The sequence below is a fragment of the Carlito syrichta genome, unplaced genomic scaffold, assembly GCF_000164805.1.
Source record: "Carlito syrichta isolate Samal-C Ts95f unplaced genomic scaffold, Tarsius_syrichta-2.0.1 Scaffold301542, whole genome shotgun sequence".
Classification (NCBI taxonomy): domain Eukaryota; kingdom Metazoa; phylum Chordata; class Mammalia; order Primates; family Tarsiidae; genus Carlito; species Carlito syrichta.
In genome coordinates this window covers 1,386,721-1,406,389 of record NW_007245638.1, presented here as the reverse complement: position 1 = coordinate 1,406,389, position 19,669 = coordinate 1,386,721, and the positions used below count along the sequence as shown (strand labels likewise).

Below are 19,669 nucleotides of genomic sequence, written 5' to 3'. Positions count from 1 at the left end.
GGCCACTGCACTCCAGTCTGGGCGACAGAGTGAGACTCCAACTCAAAAAAAAAAAATTCGAGAACAATGCAGAATTATGACAACGGAGGTGTGAGTATGCAACAGAACCTCCAACAGCCTAACAACTGCACACATTCATGATAAGTCTGAGACACATGGTACTGTGTGTGATGTGCACAAGGGAAGATCTGGGAGGCCTCACACAGCAACAAGTCCTGCAGTAGTTCGCCGTCATCAGAAGTGTCTGGATGTTGCTGGTAACCACTTTGAGCATCTCTTGTAATTGCAGAAGTCAAACGTGATTTGCATTCATCTTTTGTTATCAGTAGATTTTGAGTATTATAATTTTAATATCCTTTTTTCCTTTCTTAAAATGTGTATACATTTTTTGGCACCCTTTGTATACATATATACACACACCACATTTTCATTCTCATTTTATCAGTTGATGGGCATTTAGGTTGATTCCACATCTTTGTGATTGTGAATTGTGCTGTGATGAATGTCTGAGAGCAGATGTCTTTTTTGTGTAATGACCTCTGTTCCTTTGGGTAGATACCTAGTAGCTACATTGCTGGATCAAATGGTAGATCTACTTTTAGTTCTTTGAGAAATCTCCATACCAATTTCCATGAGATAGGTGATACATGGGATAGATTGTACTAATTTGCACTCCTACCAACAGTGTAGAAACCTGTGAACCTATTCTAGACTTCTGACCTCCAGACTATAAGAGAATAAACTTGTATTGTTTTAAGCCACTACATCCATGGTCATCTGTTACAGCAGCCACAGGAAATAAATACAGGCCTCATTTCCGGAGTCAGACTTGCTTGGATTTAAATCTTGGTACCATCGCTTGCTCCATTCATGAAATGGATGTGATAACAAAAGTCCCCACCTCATGGGATGAGGGGAGAAATGAAATGCAATGGCCCACTGTAGCTCCCTTAGACCAGAGCCTGTCTGGTATATAGAAAGCTCTCAGTTCAGGTTGGCAATTTTTAGTAACATCTCATTTAATCACCACTAAATCTCTATGAGCTTGGTGCTATTCTTATCTCCATGTTACAATGGAGGAAACGTAATGAGATTAAGAAATTTGCCCATGGTTGCATAGACTAAGTGGCAGAGCCAGAATCTAAGAGAAGCCGATCTCTGCCTTCAAGGTCCATGCTCACCAACTGTACTTCGCCGTGACAAGGTCGTAACAACCATGCCTCCATTGAATGCCAGCTACTTAGGCAACGGCACAAGAACCAGAGAGAGCACAGTGCCCTGTGCGTGGGCAAAAGCTGCCAAGACTAGAAATCAGATAAATCTGTGTTTATTAGAGAAACAGAAAGTGCAGCTGTCATAGAGATCAGCGCCTGAGAGGTGACCAATCCTCTGACATCTCTGGGCTGGCCAGCCCCAAGCAGCAAATCATGAAAGTCTGAGTTCTGTGTTTAGTCATTTTGGTTCTGGAATAATTGCTATTATCGTAAATGTTTTATAGCTCTCATTACGACTCACATTTAAATATCAGTGTAGTAATACATTAATAAGTCATCGCCGCCGGACTACCGCCGGATGCAGTGACGGTTGAAGCCCTGCATATAGCTGTGCTGTATATCCAGCTAAATTAGAGCCAGGCTGTGAACTCCAGCCGATGTTGAGTGACTGGGCACGGACAGGAAGAAGCCCCTCCTCTGCAAAGTCCTTTTGCTTTTTGCCTCTGAGAGATAAGGAGGATGATGCTCAGATTTTTTTGACTAGTAATCAGTCAACAACCCTAACTTGGTATCCCCCAAGTGAAGATCGCAGAACTCTGAGATGGATGGAAGGGGAAATGAAAGCATCATGTCCACCCTGGAGGCTTCTATAATCCAGTGAAGCAGGGGAGGGGAGCACAGTCCTCACCCGCAGGAAGCTCCCTGCCAAGGTAGAGAGCTTATTCTAACGGGAGTGACAAATTCTTCAGTGTGATCTGATGAGATATTCTGAAAGCTTTCTGGATGGACAGAGACAGGATGGATACCACTCCCCGCCCCTGTACACACAAACACATGCAGAAAAAAGAAGCCACACGAAACAAGACTGCTAAGGAGGTTCAGCTTCATAAAATACCAACTATCTGCCTTGGTGCATTAGTGAAGTGCAAAGCAGGCAGAAGTAGGTGCTATAAAGTTGGTCTGTTCATTCCTGTTTACCGTTACATATGCCTAACACAGTTCCAGACACATGGTAGGTGCACAATAAATACAGGGAAGAGGAAGACAAAAGAATTAGGTTCTGTCCTTTGTGTAAGCAAACTCCCTTCTGGTTTTATTGGCCAAACAAATCATGAGTAGACCAGGGGGATCCAAGGAATAGTTTAGGGAGAGGGAGATGTGGTCACTGGAATCCTGCTTTGGACTGGGGTCACCAGGGCTTGAAAAAGGGGTCTGTGCAGGGCCCCTTAGCGGGGCAGGTGTGGGGGCACTGTGTGCTGGATGAAGCTCTATTTCTATTTCCATGGAGCTTGGGGTGGGGGAGTAGAATAGATCAGGACAGTATTAGATTCTTTCCACCAATGTCAGTAATATGGGACCTTCCATTTTCTGAGCACATAGTACAGGCTAAGCCTTCCACCAGCCTATGAGATAGGTACCATTACTTCCTTCCTTCCACAGATAAAGAACCTATGGATAAAAGATGTTGATAACTTGCCCAAGGCCACACCACTAGGGAACAGTAAGACTTGACTTGAACCATGCGTGGACCAGGTCATGGGGCTATAGTAATGCACAAGATAGAAAACGGTCTGGTCCTTGCAGAGCTTATGATGTAGAGGGCATTGTAAGAGGAAGATCATGTGTTTACCAAAAGCCAAGGGCAAAAGACGTCTGTTTAACTAGGGAAGGCTTCCAAGCAAAAGCTCCTTCCTGAGCCAGTAAGCAGGGCCCGTGGAAACCCAGGAGAGGATAAGAGGAATTAGGTTGTTGAGAAGGGGATGTCTGATGTGGTTCTGGGAGGAACAGAGAAAAGGGCATGGGAACCAGCGGTCACCATGAAGCATTGTACCAAGTGCTGTGTCTACCTCTTGCTGTTTGAGAGCACAGAGAGGTGAGCGTGAGGTCAGAGAGCTGAGAACCAGGCCTGACTAGCCCACGTATTGTCTCTCCATCTGGGTGGTCACCGAACCAAGTGGTCCGAAAAGGCCCTCCTGCTCCATAACACTCCTCCTCTGCAGATGCCCTTCCTCAGCTGCCATGCTTCCTGGGGCTTCCATAATAGGTCCTTCTAGAAGGGTAAGCCGGGACTTCATTCTCCAGCAGCCTTATTTCAGTCTGGTTCATTTGTGGAGCTCATACCTTTCTTTCTGCTTTGTGCAAAAGAGGCAGTCAGTGCTAAGAGGCACTGTGGGAGTTCTATGTGTGGTCCCGGAGAAGCCCCAGAAAGAGGAGATGCAGTCCCTATCCTCACAGAGCTCACAGACTCACTTGAGACAGGATGTGCTGGAAGAGTCAGAAGATGCCTAACATATTCAGCATAACCTATCCACATAGCATCATGCGCTGGGCAGTCTGTGCAATGGAGGGGCAAGGAGAGCATGGCGAGTTAGTGCTGGGTTCAAATCCCATCTCCAGTGGTTCTTGGAGAATGTCTTTTCCCTCTCTGTAGCTCAGCCTCCTCATCCGCAATAGTAGACTTGCGTGTTACTAGGCAAAGTGACGTGTGTCCATTTCCTTCTCTCTAACGTGAGGATAGTAATATGTAACTGGCATTGTAGGTGTAAGAATTAGAGATGTTATAATGAAGCACTCCACACATGGCAGGAATTCAGGAAAGATATTATTACTCAGGGTGGGTGAGCAAGGCCTGAGAGGGCAGTGGAGGGAAGGAGGGTTCCGTTCGGATACAGGAGTCGGTAATCACTTCTCATCTGGGGACCTGCCCACTCATCTTTAGCGGTCCCCCTGGCCAGGCCATGGCTGTTGACTGTGGCCCCTCTGGCAGTCACAGCCATCCCTCCCCCTCCTTCTTCAAGTACCTTGGGCCCCTTGCCGTGCTCTCCCTGGCTGATCATCTCCCTTTGCTCTCTGTCTCCGCAGCACCCTCAACAACAACAACATCAGCCGCATCCCAGTTACCAGCTTCAACCACATGCCGAAGATCCGAACTCTGTGAGTAAAAAGTCCCTGCATCTTCCCCGCCTGCCCCCCACCTCAAAGTGCAGTGCCCTAAGCTGCTCATAACACTTACCATTCTATGAGTGGCAGATGGTTCCTGGATTCTAATGCCTCCTTCTGCTGCTGTTAACCAAGGACTGTATTGGTCAGTAAGGGTAGATAGGACGGGCCATGGTGCCATCTGGGGTTCTGAGCCACTAGTCTACACCAGACAGACTTATTTCTCTTCACCCTGGGGCTGTGGGAATTCTTGCTGTGTTGCGTGTGTTTGTGTTTTCCTTCTCGATGGAAAAGATGGTTCATTTTACATTGTCACAGAACCTACAGAACTGGACGATTCCATTGCTTAGCTGATGTCACATAGCATACTGTTCTCTCATAGTGCCAGAGGTTACAATGGTTTTCCCCTCCTAGTCCTGCCTTCTCTCCATCCTGTCCAGCCTCACCCACCACATTTCCCTGCTCACCTGCTCCCTCGGTGATACTGTCATTCCAGAAGGCAGTCATTCTAATACTTGGCTCTTTAATGCCTTAGATGGGCTTAGCTTTTCCAGGGTGTGTGCTTGGGAAGCAAGTCTCCCCGTGAAGACCATTACTGAGAGCAGTTCTAGTGCTCCTGTTACCTGGAGAGACTCCCTACTCTCAGCCAGAAATTTCTTTGTAAGTTTCTCTGCAAGTGGACTCTGTTGGCCTCTCCAAAGAGGTTCATACTTGATGCTTGACTTGTGTGGTAAAACTTCAGTGTGTTTGCATCACAGTGGTGGGGGAGAGCCAGCTCCCAGGGGAGTCAGGCAAATACATTCAGGGCCAAGGGCTGGAATTCCTGTGGGACCCCCTATTAGCTCTGTCTTCAGTTTCCTCCTCTATAAATGGGGAAAGTGATGAGGATCAGATGAAATTCAATGTTTAAAGTGGTAAAGTACATGGCAGAAAATAAATGATATTGATCGTCGTATTATTATTATCACACTATCAGAAACCTGGACTGAAAGTTCCAGCAACCAGCTTATCTGTGCTCCTAAAGAATACAGAATCCATGAAATCTGAAAATCCTTAGAGTAGTGGTACCCAAAGTGGGGTCTCTAGACAGCAGCATCATCAGCATCACCTGGAACTTGTTAGAAAAGCAGGATTTCAGGTGTCTCCTCAGACTTACAGAATCACAATCTCTGGAGATGGGGCCCAGCAATCTGGTTTTCGCAAGCTTTCCAGGAATTTTTTTTTTCTTTTGGAGAGAGAGATAGAGACTCGGTATCATTTTGTTCCCCAGGCTGGAATGTAGTGGTGTGATTATAGCTCACTGCAGCCGCAAACTCCTGGGATCCAGCGATCCCACCATGCCTGGCTAAGTTGGGCACACAACACTAGTTGTCATAAAAAATAATAATATCATTATAATATTGTTTTTTTAAAAGGCAGGGCTTTGCTATGTTGCCCAAGCTGGTCTTGAACTCCTGGCCTCAAGCAGTCCTCCCACCTCAGCCTCCCAAAGTGCTAGGATTTAAAATGCAGTGGTTTGCATGAGCCACCATGCCGTTTGACTATTTTAAAGCTCATACGGTTTGCAAACCACTGCATTTTAAGGATTAAAATACAGACCAAAGAAGGAACTTATAAGAAGGCAATACAGAATACCCTCAGAAGGACACAGAGTTTGCAGTTAGGCAGATCTGAGTTTACATGTAAGCTCTGCCATTTAGCAAGCTTCTTCACCTCTCTGTGCTTCAAGGAAAGTGAGTTTACCTCAAAGTTGTGAAGGTGAAATGTACTGTAACATGTAAAGTGCCTACTATGTGGTGTGCACACAAAACTAGTTATCATAAAGAATAATAATAAGCCGGGCTCGGTGGCTCAGCCTGTAATCCCGCACCTTTGGGAGGCTGAGGTGAGTGGATTGCCTGAGGCCGTGGGTTTAAGACCCGCCTGGGCAGCGAGACCTCATCTCACTGATCAACCGGGCATGGTAGCGCACGCCTGTAGTTCTGGCTACTTGGAAGGCTGAGGTGGAAGGATCGCCAGAGCCCAGCAGGTCGAGGCTGCGGTGGCTGGGAGCGGCCACTGCACTCCAGTCTGGGCAACAGAGTGAGACTCCAACTCAAAAAAAAAAAAAGAAGAAGAAGAATCATCTGAGCCCTGTTTTCATCCATGCTCCCCAAATTCTTCCTTGGAGCCCTCTTAACAATAACATAACTGAGCCAAGAAAATCTCTTCTTTCTTCCCCCTCTTAGAATGGCATGTTGCCGTCATGGAATTTTAAGGAAAAGCCATTTAGTCTTCAAAGACCTCGTCAAAGTTCCCAGCAAACCACAAATGAACCGGGGCAGAGTATGGCCAAGGACTTCTGGGCATGAAGCCAAAAATGAACCTCGGGGTGCCAGGCCTGCGTCCCCCCAGACAAGTGGGTTTCATGGAAGAAAAATGACTCTCACCTGCAGAAGTCAGCCTCCCGGCTCCCCTGGGCTGCTTCTGTGATTTTTTTTTTTCCTCCTCCTCTTTATTGTTTTCCATCTAGGAACAGCAGCAATGGGAGCTGGACTGGTTCTGTGGGAGCTGGGGGGACAAGGTTAGGCCCTGGGCTGGGGTGCTTTGTTGAGGGTGCTCTGGGGAGGGGGAGGGGCAGGAGAGCTGGGTGCTTTTCCCCCTCATCTCTGTCTTCTTTCTTCTCTGCCGTCCTGAACATTCATCTGAAGAGTTCAGATCAATCAATCAATCTCGCCTGTTCTCTTTGCTCCCTGCCGGCTGCCATTTTCTCTTTAGTTTAATTTCAGAGATGGCTCTGTACAGAACTCCCTGGAGACTCCAGCTGACTAATCCCCCTTCACTGTAATTAAAGTGTCTATGGGGTGGGGGTGGGGGACGAGTGGTAGTGGAGAAGGAGGGAAGAGAGGAGAGGAAGGAAGTCCTAAATGGGATTTCTAAAGGAAAGCTTTTATATTGAATTCAGAAAGCCACATTTTATCGAAAATGAACACTGACCCTCTCTAAAAGGATTTGCTGGAAATTTAATTTAGCATCTGTGGCTAAAAGGCACCTTTTATAAATTGGCATTTGTATTCATTCACCTTATGTGCTGTAAAGGTGGCTTCATCCACATGGAATATGATGGGTCCGTCAGAAAAAGATTGCAGAACAACATGCAGTGTCCACCGAGCCACCTTGATGCTCTGGTGTCTAAATAAGAAACGATTGCCTGGTACAGGCAGGGGCCATGGGTTAGGAAGAGACTGGCGTCTGGAGCTAGTCTCCTCTCAGTCATAAGAAGAGCAAACATTTCTTCAGGGGTTGGCTGTGTATCAGGCCCTGTGCTAAGTGCTTTCTGTGAGGCTTTTCAATCCTCACAACAGTGCTAGGAGGAGCCACCATGGATAGCCCCATTTTACAGGTGATAACACTGAGATTCAGAGTTAAATTGCTGCCCAAAGTCAAAGTTAGGAAGACAGAGCCAACGTTGAACTTGGGCAATTTTCTGTCAGAGCCTGAGTTCACTTGATTCAACAGGAACAAAAGCAGAAGAGCGGGTGCCAGCTGCCCAGAGGAGGGGAGACAGAGGTTCTGCGCAGCCCTGGAGCCCAGGGGACTACTCTTCCTTGCATCACTTCCACTGCACCTCACCAAAAGTATTGAGTAATTAAAGTAATGCCCCTTCTCACTCAGGAGAATTAGAACTACTCCTGGTACCGCTCAAGCTCTGAGTTGATGCTCATCATCATTATCTTAATGTTAGTATTTGGGATGGTCTTGTTTGATTCGATCTCTCAAACATGTTGTCAAAGTCAAGAATCTGCCCAGCTGAACTCTTCCAACATTTCTAAGCGGAGGGAACAGTGTCTGTGCACTGCCCTGGACTTTTGACAAGAGCCCTGGTGCGGCTTCCAAGTCAGTTCGGGCCACCTCTTTTCCATAGCCCTTTAGGGAAAGGAAAAAATTTCCTATGAAGTTGGACAAAAAGGTAGGAACTATCTACAGCAAGGTTAAGAAACCTGAACTGAAAAAGAACCAACCTAATATAATCTTCCATAAGGGAAACCTCTGACATTTTTATTATCCCAGAAATTAATCAGCTCAGTAAGGATCTGACTTACCTAAACGTCATTTTTGCTGTTCCATTGATCTCTTACCCTTGATTGGAACCAATGGGAATTTGTTTGCATTGATCCGTGATCCGCCTCGTGCACCCATGCTCCTTGGCTCAGCTTCATGCCTCACTGCCCAAGAGGGCATCCGCCTTTCCAAATAAAAGCCACACTCTCATTAAAAGGTTCTGCTTTTCCTGGCACACAAAAGATCGGCACCTCGGCCCACGCATGCCACTGCAGCCTGCCCTGTGCTCTTCCCTGTCCCACAGACAGACTTGCTATTGTCAGTTTCCTAGGCAATGTTTCTATCTGGTGGAGGCTTGCTGGCCATGAAATTTTCTCTCTGCCTTCCTGCTTGTAGGGAATAGTCACTAGCTGAAAGTCCACTGCAAAGCCTCCTCTCTGTTCCTGGCACAATATGGTTGTTTGTTGAATAGACAGAGGTCTTACTTTCCCTTCTAGAACTGAGGTTCTTCCCTCCTACTTAGGATTTGGACTCTCTGACCCATTCCTGCCTGTCTCAGTTTTTTCTAGAGTCCAGGCTAAGAGGAAGCAGTGCTGCTTCAGCTCAGGGGCTCTGAGCTTTGAAACTCAAATGGTAGAATTGTGTGGGACCTATTGTACTCCTTATATCTTAGGCCTAGGTGCCTATGAAAATGTGTGTAACCCACTACGAAATGAAAAAAAAATTACACCCAGAGCAATAATTTTTAAAACAAAATTGCAAAAATATTTTCAAAAACATTTTAGCAGAAAAACATACATTTTATGTGGAATATGGGCTCATCTAGTCTGTCTAACAGGTTGGACTCTGGGGCCCCATGAGGCAACTAAGTCCTCCAGTGGCCCTGGCCTCCTGGAGGCCAAGTGGCAGGAAGGCTCTGCAGACATGCAGCCAGAGGTAGTGGCCAGTGTTTAGTGATGTTGACCTTACGCTAAGTGGAGTATGGTCAAGAGCCCTTCAGCTCTCTCCATTCCAGGCGTGGAGGGAGCCCGAGCCACTCCTTCGGGCTGACACTCAGAATTAACTGGCTTGACACAGAATACTTGAACGTCCCTAGATACCGCTAGCTGATTAGCATGTCCAGGATCAGGCATTTAAAATTTGCATCAGAAACACAAGTACATGATGAACTGGTGTGACTAAAATCATCTCCCACCCTGCTCCCCCCCGCCCCCCGCCACCACACACCCCACTTCTAATGACTTGGGGTTGTAGGGAATGTGGAAAAATCGGAAACCCCTTGGGGAAGAACCTTAAGACTTCCCTGGACAGCCTTAGTTTGCCTCTCAGGCAGTGGAAAGGAAATTCAAGGCATTTAGCCCATGGGATGGGATTCCCCTCAGAGGTAGAACATACAGATTCCCCTAAGGATACTTATTCACTCAGAGACAAGAAGTTGATCTGGAATCACAGCTACTAGATGGGGGAAGCCAGAGGGTCCTGGAACTGGTTAGAAAAATCTTTTCAAAGGTGCCTGAATCTGTCAAAATAGCGAATACAGACGATGGAATTGAACTTGGGAAGGAGAAGAAGGGTACTATGGGGAGATTGCTATGGATTGTGAGTCCAGTGTGGACGCCTGATTTAACAGAAGAATAGAGGGAAGATATATCCTTCAAAAAGCTCCCTTCGATCTGCACCCTGCTCGCCCCAAGTGGTGTGTTATTGGTTTTAGCCCCACCAGCAGTGGGTTCACTAAGGGACACTTAGGGAGGGGATGAAGAGGGACAACTAAGAGGTAAAGGCAGCGGCATATCTCAGCCATCTGCCCCTACGGACCGTGGCATTGACTGAGAAGCATGTTTCAAGCCGGCTATAACTCATGCTAGCTAAAGTACTAACATTTGCAAATGAGTTGCCCCTTTGTAAGCTTGGCTTGCGTCAGAATTGACACTATTAATAATGTTCTCCCTCTCCTAGGGTCTGAGGCTTGTGTGGAAAAGAAAAAGGTGGGATTGCTATTAGGACATGGCAATTGCTCAGAACCCCTGGGGCGTCCTTTGGATGTGGCCTAGCAATGAAAGGGTTGAAGCTCCCATTTATCAGGAGTGCAGAGGGAAATGTGTCCCTGGGCGCATGAGGACTGTCACCCTAGGGATGGGGGCAGCAGAGGTTTTGCCCACTCTTGTTGAGCCAGTGGCAGCCTCCCCATTTCACTCTGTGACAGCGTTTTCCCTGTGTCCCTCCCTCTCGCAGGCGCCTCCATTCCAACCACCTGTACTGTGACTGCCACCTAGCCTGGCTCTCCGATTGGCTGAGGCAGCGGCGGACAGTTGGCCAGTTCACACTCTGCATGGCTCCTGTGCACCTGAGGGGCTTCAACGTGGCCGATGTGCAGAAGAAAGAATATGTGTGTGCAGGTGAGGCTGCCCCACCCGCTCTCCTCACCCCCCTGGTCCACGCAAGTCGTAACTCATCCACTCATCAGCTCTCCCTACCATCCTCTTGGCCTTGGACATACACCCTAGCCTAGAGCTTGGAGTGGAGGGAACCCCACAGGTTGTCTCCAGTAGTCAGTCATCACTTAAAGAACTCTGGTGTGCCTCGTGGAATTTAAAGACAGAAGCACTTGTCGTCTAGTAAAAGAACTTGCTCAACAACATCATGAATCACTTTCTAAGCCCCATAGTCCATGGATGCTAAGAAACATAATGGTTATTGAAAGACGTGTGGCATGGAAACCCGTTTTAGCATCTGCAAAACCCGAACGTTCCCATCGCCCAGTTGCTCGTAGCAGTTGGGAGACAGGAGCACTGTAGGTTGTAGTGTCAGCCTGCTTGACTGGAAATCCCAGCTCTGCCCCTTGCTAGTGTGTGACTTTGGCAAGTTCCCACTAGTCCACAAAAATGGAAATAATAATGGTACATAACTCAAAGGATGGGTGGGAGGATTAAGCAAAATAATGCATATAAAGCACTTAGCATAATACACAGCACTTGGTAAAAGCTAAGTAAGTGGAGCTTAATTATTCTAGTTTAGTGGGCCCACAAAATGTGCTGAGGAAACGTAAGAGTTTGATCTGTGGGTAATTGAAGTGTAATAGAAGCACAGATTGCCTCCATAGCACAGAAAACAGGACCGTACAGACACACCGCTGAAGACAGCTCAGATCTCCAGGGGTGGGAGGTGGTTGAGTGAGCCGAGAAAATCTTCCCAAAAGACAGAACATCACTTTTAAAACAGGTCCTACATACTGCTGGCTTGTTTGTTTTTACTTTTCATTGACATCTTCTATGCCCACCTCCTCTTCACTTTTGTGGTGGCAAAGAAGTAGAGGTAATTAATTCCTTGATGTCCTCAAAAAAGGAAAAAAAATGAAATCAAGCGTGGTGACTCATGCCTGTAATCTCAACCCCTTGGGAGGTGGCGGCAAGAGGATTGCCTGGGCCAAGAGGTTCAAGACCAGCCTGAGCAACTTGGCAAGACCTCACCTCTACAATAAATCAAAAAATTAGCCAGATGTGATGACATGTACTTGTGGTTCAGCCACTTGGAAGAGTGAGGTGGAAGGACCACCTGAGCCCACAAGGTAAAGGCTGCAGTGAATTGTGATCGTTCCACTGCACTCCAGTCTGGGTGACAGAATGAGACTCTGACTCAAAAAAATAAATAAATAAAAATAAGGGGAAAAAAAAAGCATTCAGTTGAGGTATTTGGATTTCCGGGAACTCAGTTCTGGATTTGGGGCCTAGTGGCCTCTAAAGGCTGAACATGGGGAGTTGGTATACAGGGGGAATGAGGACAGTAGGGAGCTTATCACTATGGGGTCCTCATTTCTCTTGCCTTCTCTTAACCTTGTTAACCTTTGTTAACATGACACCACCTTCGATACTGAGGGCTTACTAAGTCCAGCATAGGCTGCCGGGCCCCAGCAAGGCCAGCCCTCTTCTGCTCCTAGACAGTGTTTGCAATATACAAGAATTTTTCTTAAATTCTGCTTCATCTCATTCTCTGCTGCTTCTCCTTCCATGTTATTTCTTCAGCACGTTATTTATTATCTAAAAATATTTAACATGTCTCAAGTAGCACCTCAATAACTTCCTATGGACGCCCACTTAGAAATCACTTCCCATCAAACACATAGAATAAAACCGTTTATCACACAGGCACCAAATTCAAATATAGTGATGATAATTACAGTAATTATCAGGCAAAGGGTGCAATATCGGCATAAGTGCCAGTGAAAGAAATGATTATAGAGTGCAGGAGTCATCCAAGAGCTGGTGAGAAAAACTAATTAGAGAGAATGTTAAAACACATCATTATAGGTGGGTGCCAAGTTTAATGCAGTGCACAACCATGAATTCCACTTGTCAGGAAAGCACCTTCCTACCAAAGGAGTGCCGAAACAGTGCGCCATCAGGATCCAAAACTGTGGGAGAAAGGGTGACCCTCCTACTTTTCGGAAATGCTAGTGCCTCAAATCTCCCTCCTTTGAAAAGACTACAACTAGAAGATAGGTGAGCCCATCACTTGCAATGGTCCCTGTAACTTTTTTTTCTGAGTCAGAGTCTCACTCTGTCACCCAGACTGGAGTGCTAGGGCATAATCACAACTCACTGCAGCCTTGACCTTCTAGGCCCAGGCGAGCCTTTCACGAACTCAGCTTCCCGAGTAGCTAGGACTACAGGTGCATACCATCACACCTGGCTAATTTTTTTTTTTTAATTTTTTTATAGAGATAAGGTCTCGCTATGTTGCTCAGGCTGGTCTCAAACTCCTGGGCTCAAGCAGTTCTCTCACCTTAACCTCCCAGAATGCTGGCAATTCAGGCGCAAGCCACCACACCTGGCTCCTGGAGCGTCTTAATATGAAGCCAGGTGTCTTTTGAGAACATGAAGATTTAGTCCAAAGACTGCAGACATCAATATGCTATTAACCTCTACCCTCTCTCCTGTAGTACAAGTTTAGGATGGTAACATATTGGGACCCCTAGACATAAGGGATTCTTTAAGTCTTCTAATGGGTTCTCATGGGCTAAAAGCTAGACTGCTGAGATGGGTCAGTTCCGAAAAGGTCAAGGTCAGATATCATGGTTGTGGCGCCCTGGTGCATTGAATATTGGTGAGGAATGAACCACTACCATCATTACTGAGGTGCAGGAGGCACATACCTCCAAAACTACCACTGACTCTTCGATAATTGATAAAGACCCTTTGTGAGACGGCGATGAAAGGGTGTCAGAGGAGGCCGTGTGGAAGAAGGCTCTGGTTAAAACCCCAGTGGCCAGTCTCCGAGGCCCCAGAGAGGAGGTTAAAGAGAAGAGTTATACTCATGGACTGACCACCTTGCCACACACCCCCACCGACAGTGCAAGTCCTGTCCCGATGCCAGAGCACAGCCAGGCATCTGAAGGAGGCTGTTTTGTATGGATCTGATTGTGGTTGTTTTAAACTGCAAAACCACAACCCCCCCGCCCTTTCCCCACCAAGCTGTTCTCCCAGGAACTCACAGGAGGAGAAATTCAGTCAAGAACAGAGGACAAGAACTTCTCTTTAAAAATAGAGGTCATCTGCGCAGGAGAGAGAGAGGCACCAGGGCACCAATTAAACCATCCCTGGATGTGGCTTCATCACCAGCAGTCCCTATCAAGGCAGCAGGAGAAAAGCTCCCTGGGCCCTTAAATGGTATCAGAAAAATTCACCCAACACATGACTCCAGAGACAGGCAAGAGCTTTATCTTGCTCAGCCTGTGAGGGCCCTGCCTGCCCAAGTCCCTGATATCTCCCTTTGAATTAAATTCAACTGTCTGGAGCCCAGCCCCTTCTCCCCAGAAGCCCTGGATGTGGGCTTCTTATCACTCTAACTAACCCAGAAATGTGCTAGCAGTGTACTTGGGCAAAATTCCTTGCCTCTGTCAACTGTACCCTTCCAGTATTTATTTTCTTCCTCTGGGGAGACAATTGGGAACTTTTCACAAGGGTGGGGGATTATACCATTATGTTTTCATTAACCTTTTTTTCTGTGTTATACGACTTGACTACTTGGCTTCCTTTAGCTACTGCTGAAAGAATTTCTGTGAACTTTTCTGGTTTCAAGGTGAAGGCTAGGGCCTAGGGCTAGAAGACTTTGCAGTCCATGCTGCTTGTTGCCTGGACCAAACCAGAGCTTTATCAGAGTTCACGATCATAGACTAGAGAAAAAGTTCATGTCATATGAGTTACTAGTCTTGTTCTTTCCATCTTTACCTAAAGGGTTTATTTGGGGGGTTAAATTTTAGGATTTATCTTCATGTGTTAATTTCCTGGTAACTTAATCTGAGAGGGTTTCTATTAGTTGCAATTTGTAATTCAAGGTTATTAGTTAAATACTTGACCTCCTGAGTCAATTATCTCTTTCCTTTGAATATCTTTGAACCCATTGCTTTGTCCATCTGTTTCACACTTATCTACTCTTGGCCTTGAGTGTGAGCTATCTTTTTATAAAGACATTAATCTTTTCTTCTAATAATAAGGGGCCACATCTTATACTTTTTCAGGTGCCCCAATGCCTAGAACCATGCTTGATCCTAATAGCCTCTCAATAAATAGTTCATTTATTATTAAAAATGAAATATGCTTATCTTCCTGGAAATAAGAAACTCCCTTTTTTTCTTCTTTTTTTTAAAATTTGGGACTAGTTACTAAGTATAAAGATAATTAAGGTAAGCCATGACTAGCCACCCATGACTAGCCACCCATCTCCTTAGGAGGTTTTAATTAAAACACCATAATTGGACATTGCAAGAATGAGATTATTAGTTTTATTTAGTCATTCCCAAAATTATCATGCCTCTGGTATTTAAATCACATTCATTTATATTCTCATCATAATTGCTAGAGTCCCATTGTCACTGCAGTCTGTTGTTGTCTTTTGAAAGGCCAGAGGCCAGTAGGGATGCTTAATTTGAATATTGGAATTAATTTATTTCCATATTCTCACAAGGCCATTGGAGTTTTTGACTCTGTGCACTCTACCACATTAGGTTTTTATTGTTGCTTAAACTTTCAAAATATTCTATAAGTTTTATCATTTTGTTTATAATTGAACATATTTATAGGATACAGTGTGATGTCCTGATTCACGTATGCATTGTGTAAAAATCGAATCAGGGTATTTAGCATATTCATCACCTCATATATTTGTCATTTCTTTGTGGTGAGAACATTCAGAATCTTCTAGCTGTTTTGAAATATACGATGCATAATCATTAACCATAGTCACCCTACTGTGTAATATAGCACAAGAACTTGTTCCTCCTATCTGTCACTTTATACCTGTTAACCAATCTCTCTCTATCTCCCCTCCCTTCCCTACTCTACCTACTCTGCCCCATCCCTGGTAACCACCATTCTCCTCTCTTCTTCTGTGAGATAAACTTTTTTCTATTCCACACGTGGGTGAGATCATGTAGTATAGTATTTGTCTTTCTGTGCCTGGCTTATTTTATGCAACAATATCCTGTATGTTCCTCCATGTTGCCACAGATAACGATTTCCTTCTTTTTGATAACTGAATAGTATTCCACTTTGTATATGTGGAATTTTCTTTATCCACATTTTCTTTATCCATTCATTCTCTGGTAGACACTTAAGTTGCTTCCATGTCACAGCAATTGTGAATAGTACTGCAATAACCATGAGCGTGCAGACACCTCTTCCACATATTTCTTTCATTTCCTTTGGCTATACCCCCAAAGTAGAATTGTTGGCTCATATGGTGGTTCTATTTTTAATTTTATGAGACGCCTCCATACTGTTTTCCATAATGGCTGTACTAATTACATTTCCACCAACAGTGTCCTGGCATTCCCCTTTCTCCACATCCACACCAGCATTGTTATTCTTGCTCTTTTTGATAATAGCTACTCTAACTGGGGTGAGATGATATCTCATGGCAGGTGAGGGTTTTTTAAAGACAGAAAGAAATAAACACAGCTCTAACGCAAGAGTGTTTGTCCACGGCCAGTGTAGCTTCCACAATCTACGTCTCAGCCCCTGGGCCTGCTCTTCCTATCTCATGAGATGCCAAGGCTCTGATGGTTTTCAATTTCATGGCACAAAGAGAGCCATTTGGGGTATCTTTTTGGCAAAGTAGACAGAAGAGTGCTAGACCAAATGTTAGAATGTTGTCATCACTAGTTCTGTGATCCTGGGCAGCCTGCTTGACTCCCTATTTCTCAGTTTCCTTGTCTTATTCTAATGGAAATAAGAATAACAGAATCTTGGGTTTTATGAGCATCCAGTGAGATCAAAGCACTCGATGCAGTATCATTGGCACATAGTAAACATTCAGTGAATGTTAGTTGCTATTTTTAGAACAATGGAGGTTCTTAGTTGGTCACTACTGTGTCCTTGGGCTAATGCTCTCCTCTTTTGAGGCTTCTAGGCCTGGCATCTCCACAAGCCCATCTAGTTCTGAAGTTTGGTCATCTTTGCCCCCTTACCTGGGCAGGCAAGTTAGGACCTTCTGCTTCCAGCATGATGATCACCCCTATTTTGCTACATAGGAGAGGAACAAAGATGGGATGATGGCTGGACTGCAGCCAGGTCCCTGATCATCATGCCATCTTTCTTTTCTCTGAGAACTTGAAGGGAGTCATATAAGCCGCAGAGAGAGGATGTCTAGTACAATGCCCACACTGGCAACCACAGGGACTCAGTGCAAGTTTTGGCTGGGACGCTCCCTGCCTTGTCACTCACTGAATGCCCCCTGGACTGGGAAGTGGCACCCTGATGATCAGAAAAGAACTGGAAAGGGCTTTAATTCTTTCAAGCTCTGCCCTGTCCCTCTTCAAATCCTGGGAGGCGTAGGAGACATCTGGAGGCTGGACATCCTAGTTCCTACCTTGTTTGGCACAGAGGAAGCTTTGGCACAATCAGTTCACTGTAGTTTCAAATTCCTGGTCTCAAGAGGTCCTCCTACCTCAGCCTCCTGAGTAACTGAGACTATAGGCACATAACGGCATGCCTGGCTTTTTGGTTTTTTCTTGTTTTGTTTTGTTTTTGTAAAGACTGGGTCTTACTGTGTTGCCCAGGTCTCGAACTCCTGGCCTTAAGCAGTCTTCCCACCTCAACCTCCCAAAGTGCTGGAATTACAAGCGCAGGCCACCATGCCTGGCCTAGTCTGTGTTTTATGGTGAACCTTGTTTTCGACACTGAGAGTCCAATAGTGATTAAGACAGTAAAAGTTACTGTCCTTATAGAATTTGTATTCCCATTTCGGTCTGTGAAGAGACAGAGAGCAAAGGGGATGGACTTCCTCCCTACAGGTCTCAGAGGCCCACGGACGAATAGGCTTGGTCCATCCACATCGATCAGGGGAGAATATTCCAGAGAAAATGAACCCATACTTCAACCCCATTTTAAGCCCAAAGTGTCTTGTTTGAGCAAGACGGTACGTCCTCACCATGCATGACATGAACGCTTGGCTGGGAAACTGCCACCCAGGGTGCTATCAGGGGCTATAATTACCACTGTTTCTCTCTGCGTAATTAAAGGTGTTGTTAGTGACCTGGTTAAGGAATCTTTTTCAAAGGCTTTTTCCGCTTTGACAGCATCCCTTGAAATGTAACTCATACTGCCAACAAATCGAGTCTATCCTGGGGGTAGTTCCCAGGGGACTCGTGGCTGTAGCCTGGGTCTGGTTTAGAACAGAACTGATTTCAACATAGAAGTCAGAAGGGGTACCTATGAGAAAACTTTGTGTCAGAACTTCCAGCTATGTTATAAACCCTTGGATGTGATGTCTTTTCTCACAGACCCCATCCAAGTAATATTTTAACAGATCAAAAGAGGAAAGGCCTTCCGATCCCCCCAGCTGAAAGGACATGTAAGAGCTCAGAGTCCCCTCCCTGATGTGCCCAGAACAGGAAGTGTTCCGCGTGGGGATTCTCCCTGGCTCTGGCAGGTGTGCTCTCCCCTTGATGTGGAAGGCTGGGCCTGGCACTTTTCCTTGGGGAACATCATCTGCACTTCAAAAACCCTGACATCTGAGGCCAACTGCTCCCAGCCTCCCTGGGATGTGGGTGACGGGGATGGAAGCCCTTCACACCATCAATCCCCCTTGCTTCCTGCAAAGAGAGGTAAGCAGAGGAGGACAAAGGATGTTAGGGTCTTCCTTCCTCTTCATTCTGAAGCCCAGGAGTAGTCCCAAAAATGACTTCAGAAATCACATGGTCCAAACTCCTTCTCACTGACATGGAAAACGAAAAAACTCAGAGAGGGGAACAGAGGGGGACTGGGACTTGTCCAAGGTCTTGCAGACAGTTAGTGACAGGAGCAAATCCAATAACAACAACAACAACTAACATTGCTAAGAGCTTACCTTAGACCATGTATTCTTCTAAATACATTCATTTATTTCATGCGTTAATTTCCTATGCCTTCACAGCAAAATCATGCTGTGTAATAAGTATTTTTATTTTTCCCCATTTTTACAGATGGGGAAGACTAAGGCACAGGGAAATAAGGAGGAAATGATAGAACCAGGATTCAGATAGAGGTAGTGGGACTCCAGAGCCCATACTCTGAGCCACAAGACTCTCTCATTCCTGAGAGGAGGCTTATGCAGGCTGGCTCTCTGATGCTATGACTTTCTCGAAACATAAGGCTTTTCCCCCGTTTGAAACAAAAACACTGCTTTCTCTAGGGGAATGTGCCAGCTGGGATTTTAGGTCATCATCTCTGACATTTTCCATGGTCTCCATCAGATCCACTAGTGTGGCACTGGTGACTGTAAAGTCCTTGAACCCTGGGCAAGAGATGTTCTCCAACATCCCAACTTAGAGGCTGTTTTTAAGTTTTGTTTTGTGTTTTGTATGTTGATAAGGTCAAGGGAAGTAAGAATCTGTGGTCACTGGGCTGGTGCTTTGTGGGAAGGTGAACATTCCAAGTTAAGCTACAGGTGTCCATTGGGTCATGGGGACAAACGTAGGGGACCCTCCACTTTAAGCCTCAGAGTCTCAGTGAGGACTTGCCCCAGATCTGGTTGGTCCTTGGACTCAACCACTGTCACTAGACCCATTCTCCTGCCTAGATTCTATTTCTCCAGTGAACAAGGGGCAAACCAAAAATCATTATTTCCCTACAGACATTTCTCATGTTTTATGTTCATCTGTACCCAAGAGCCATTAGCCAGTGGCCTCAGGTCTGAGCAGTGAGGGATTCTGCAGAGCCCGTTTGAGTTTGGTTTCAGCCATGGCCCTTTGTTGGGAGAGGGAGATCTGGAAAGAAATGGAAATCACCCCTGCTGGCTAGATCCAGCATGTGTGGATGAGGTCCAAGGAGAGTTGGGGGTGGGGGAGGTGGGGACTTTTTTTTCTTTTCATTTTTCGAGTCAGGGTCTTGCTCTGACAACCAGGCTGGAGTACTGTGGCATGGTCATGGCTCACCGCAGCCTCAACCTCTTGGGCTCAGGCACTCCTTCTGCCTTAGGCACGGATGTGCACCATGCCT

The 19,669-nt window shown here is 45.9% G+C and overlaps 1 protein-coding gene across 1 annotated transcript in view; it reads left to right on the top strand.

Annotated features, from left to right (window-relative positions):
• The window catches only part of SLIT3 (slit guidance ligand 3), a 628,209-nt gene that overhangs the window by 457,366 nt on the left and 151,174 nt on the right, over positions 1-19,669 (top strand). Inside the window, exons 6-7 of the mRNA XM_008054837.1 lie at positions 4,077-4,148; positions 10,431-10,594. Coding sequence (XP_008053028.1) covers positions 4,077-4,148; positions 10,431-10,594 — 236 coding nt within the window. The remainder of the gene's footprint in view (positions 1-4,076; positions 4,149-10,430; positions 10,595-19,669) is intronic.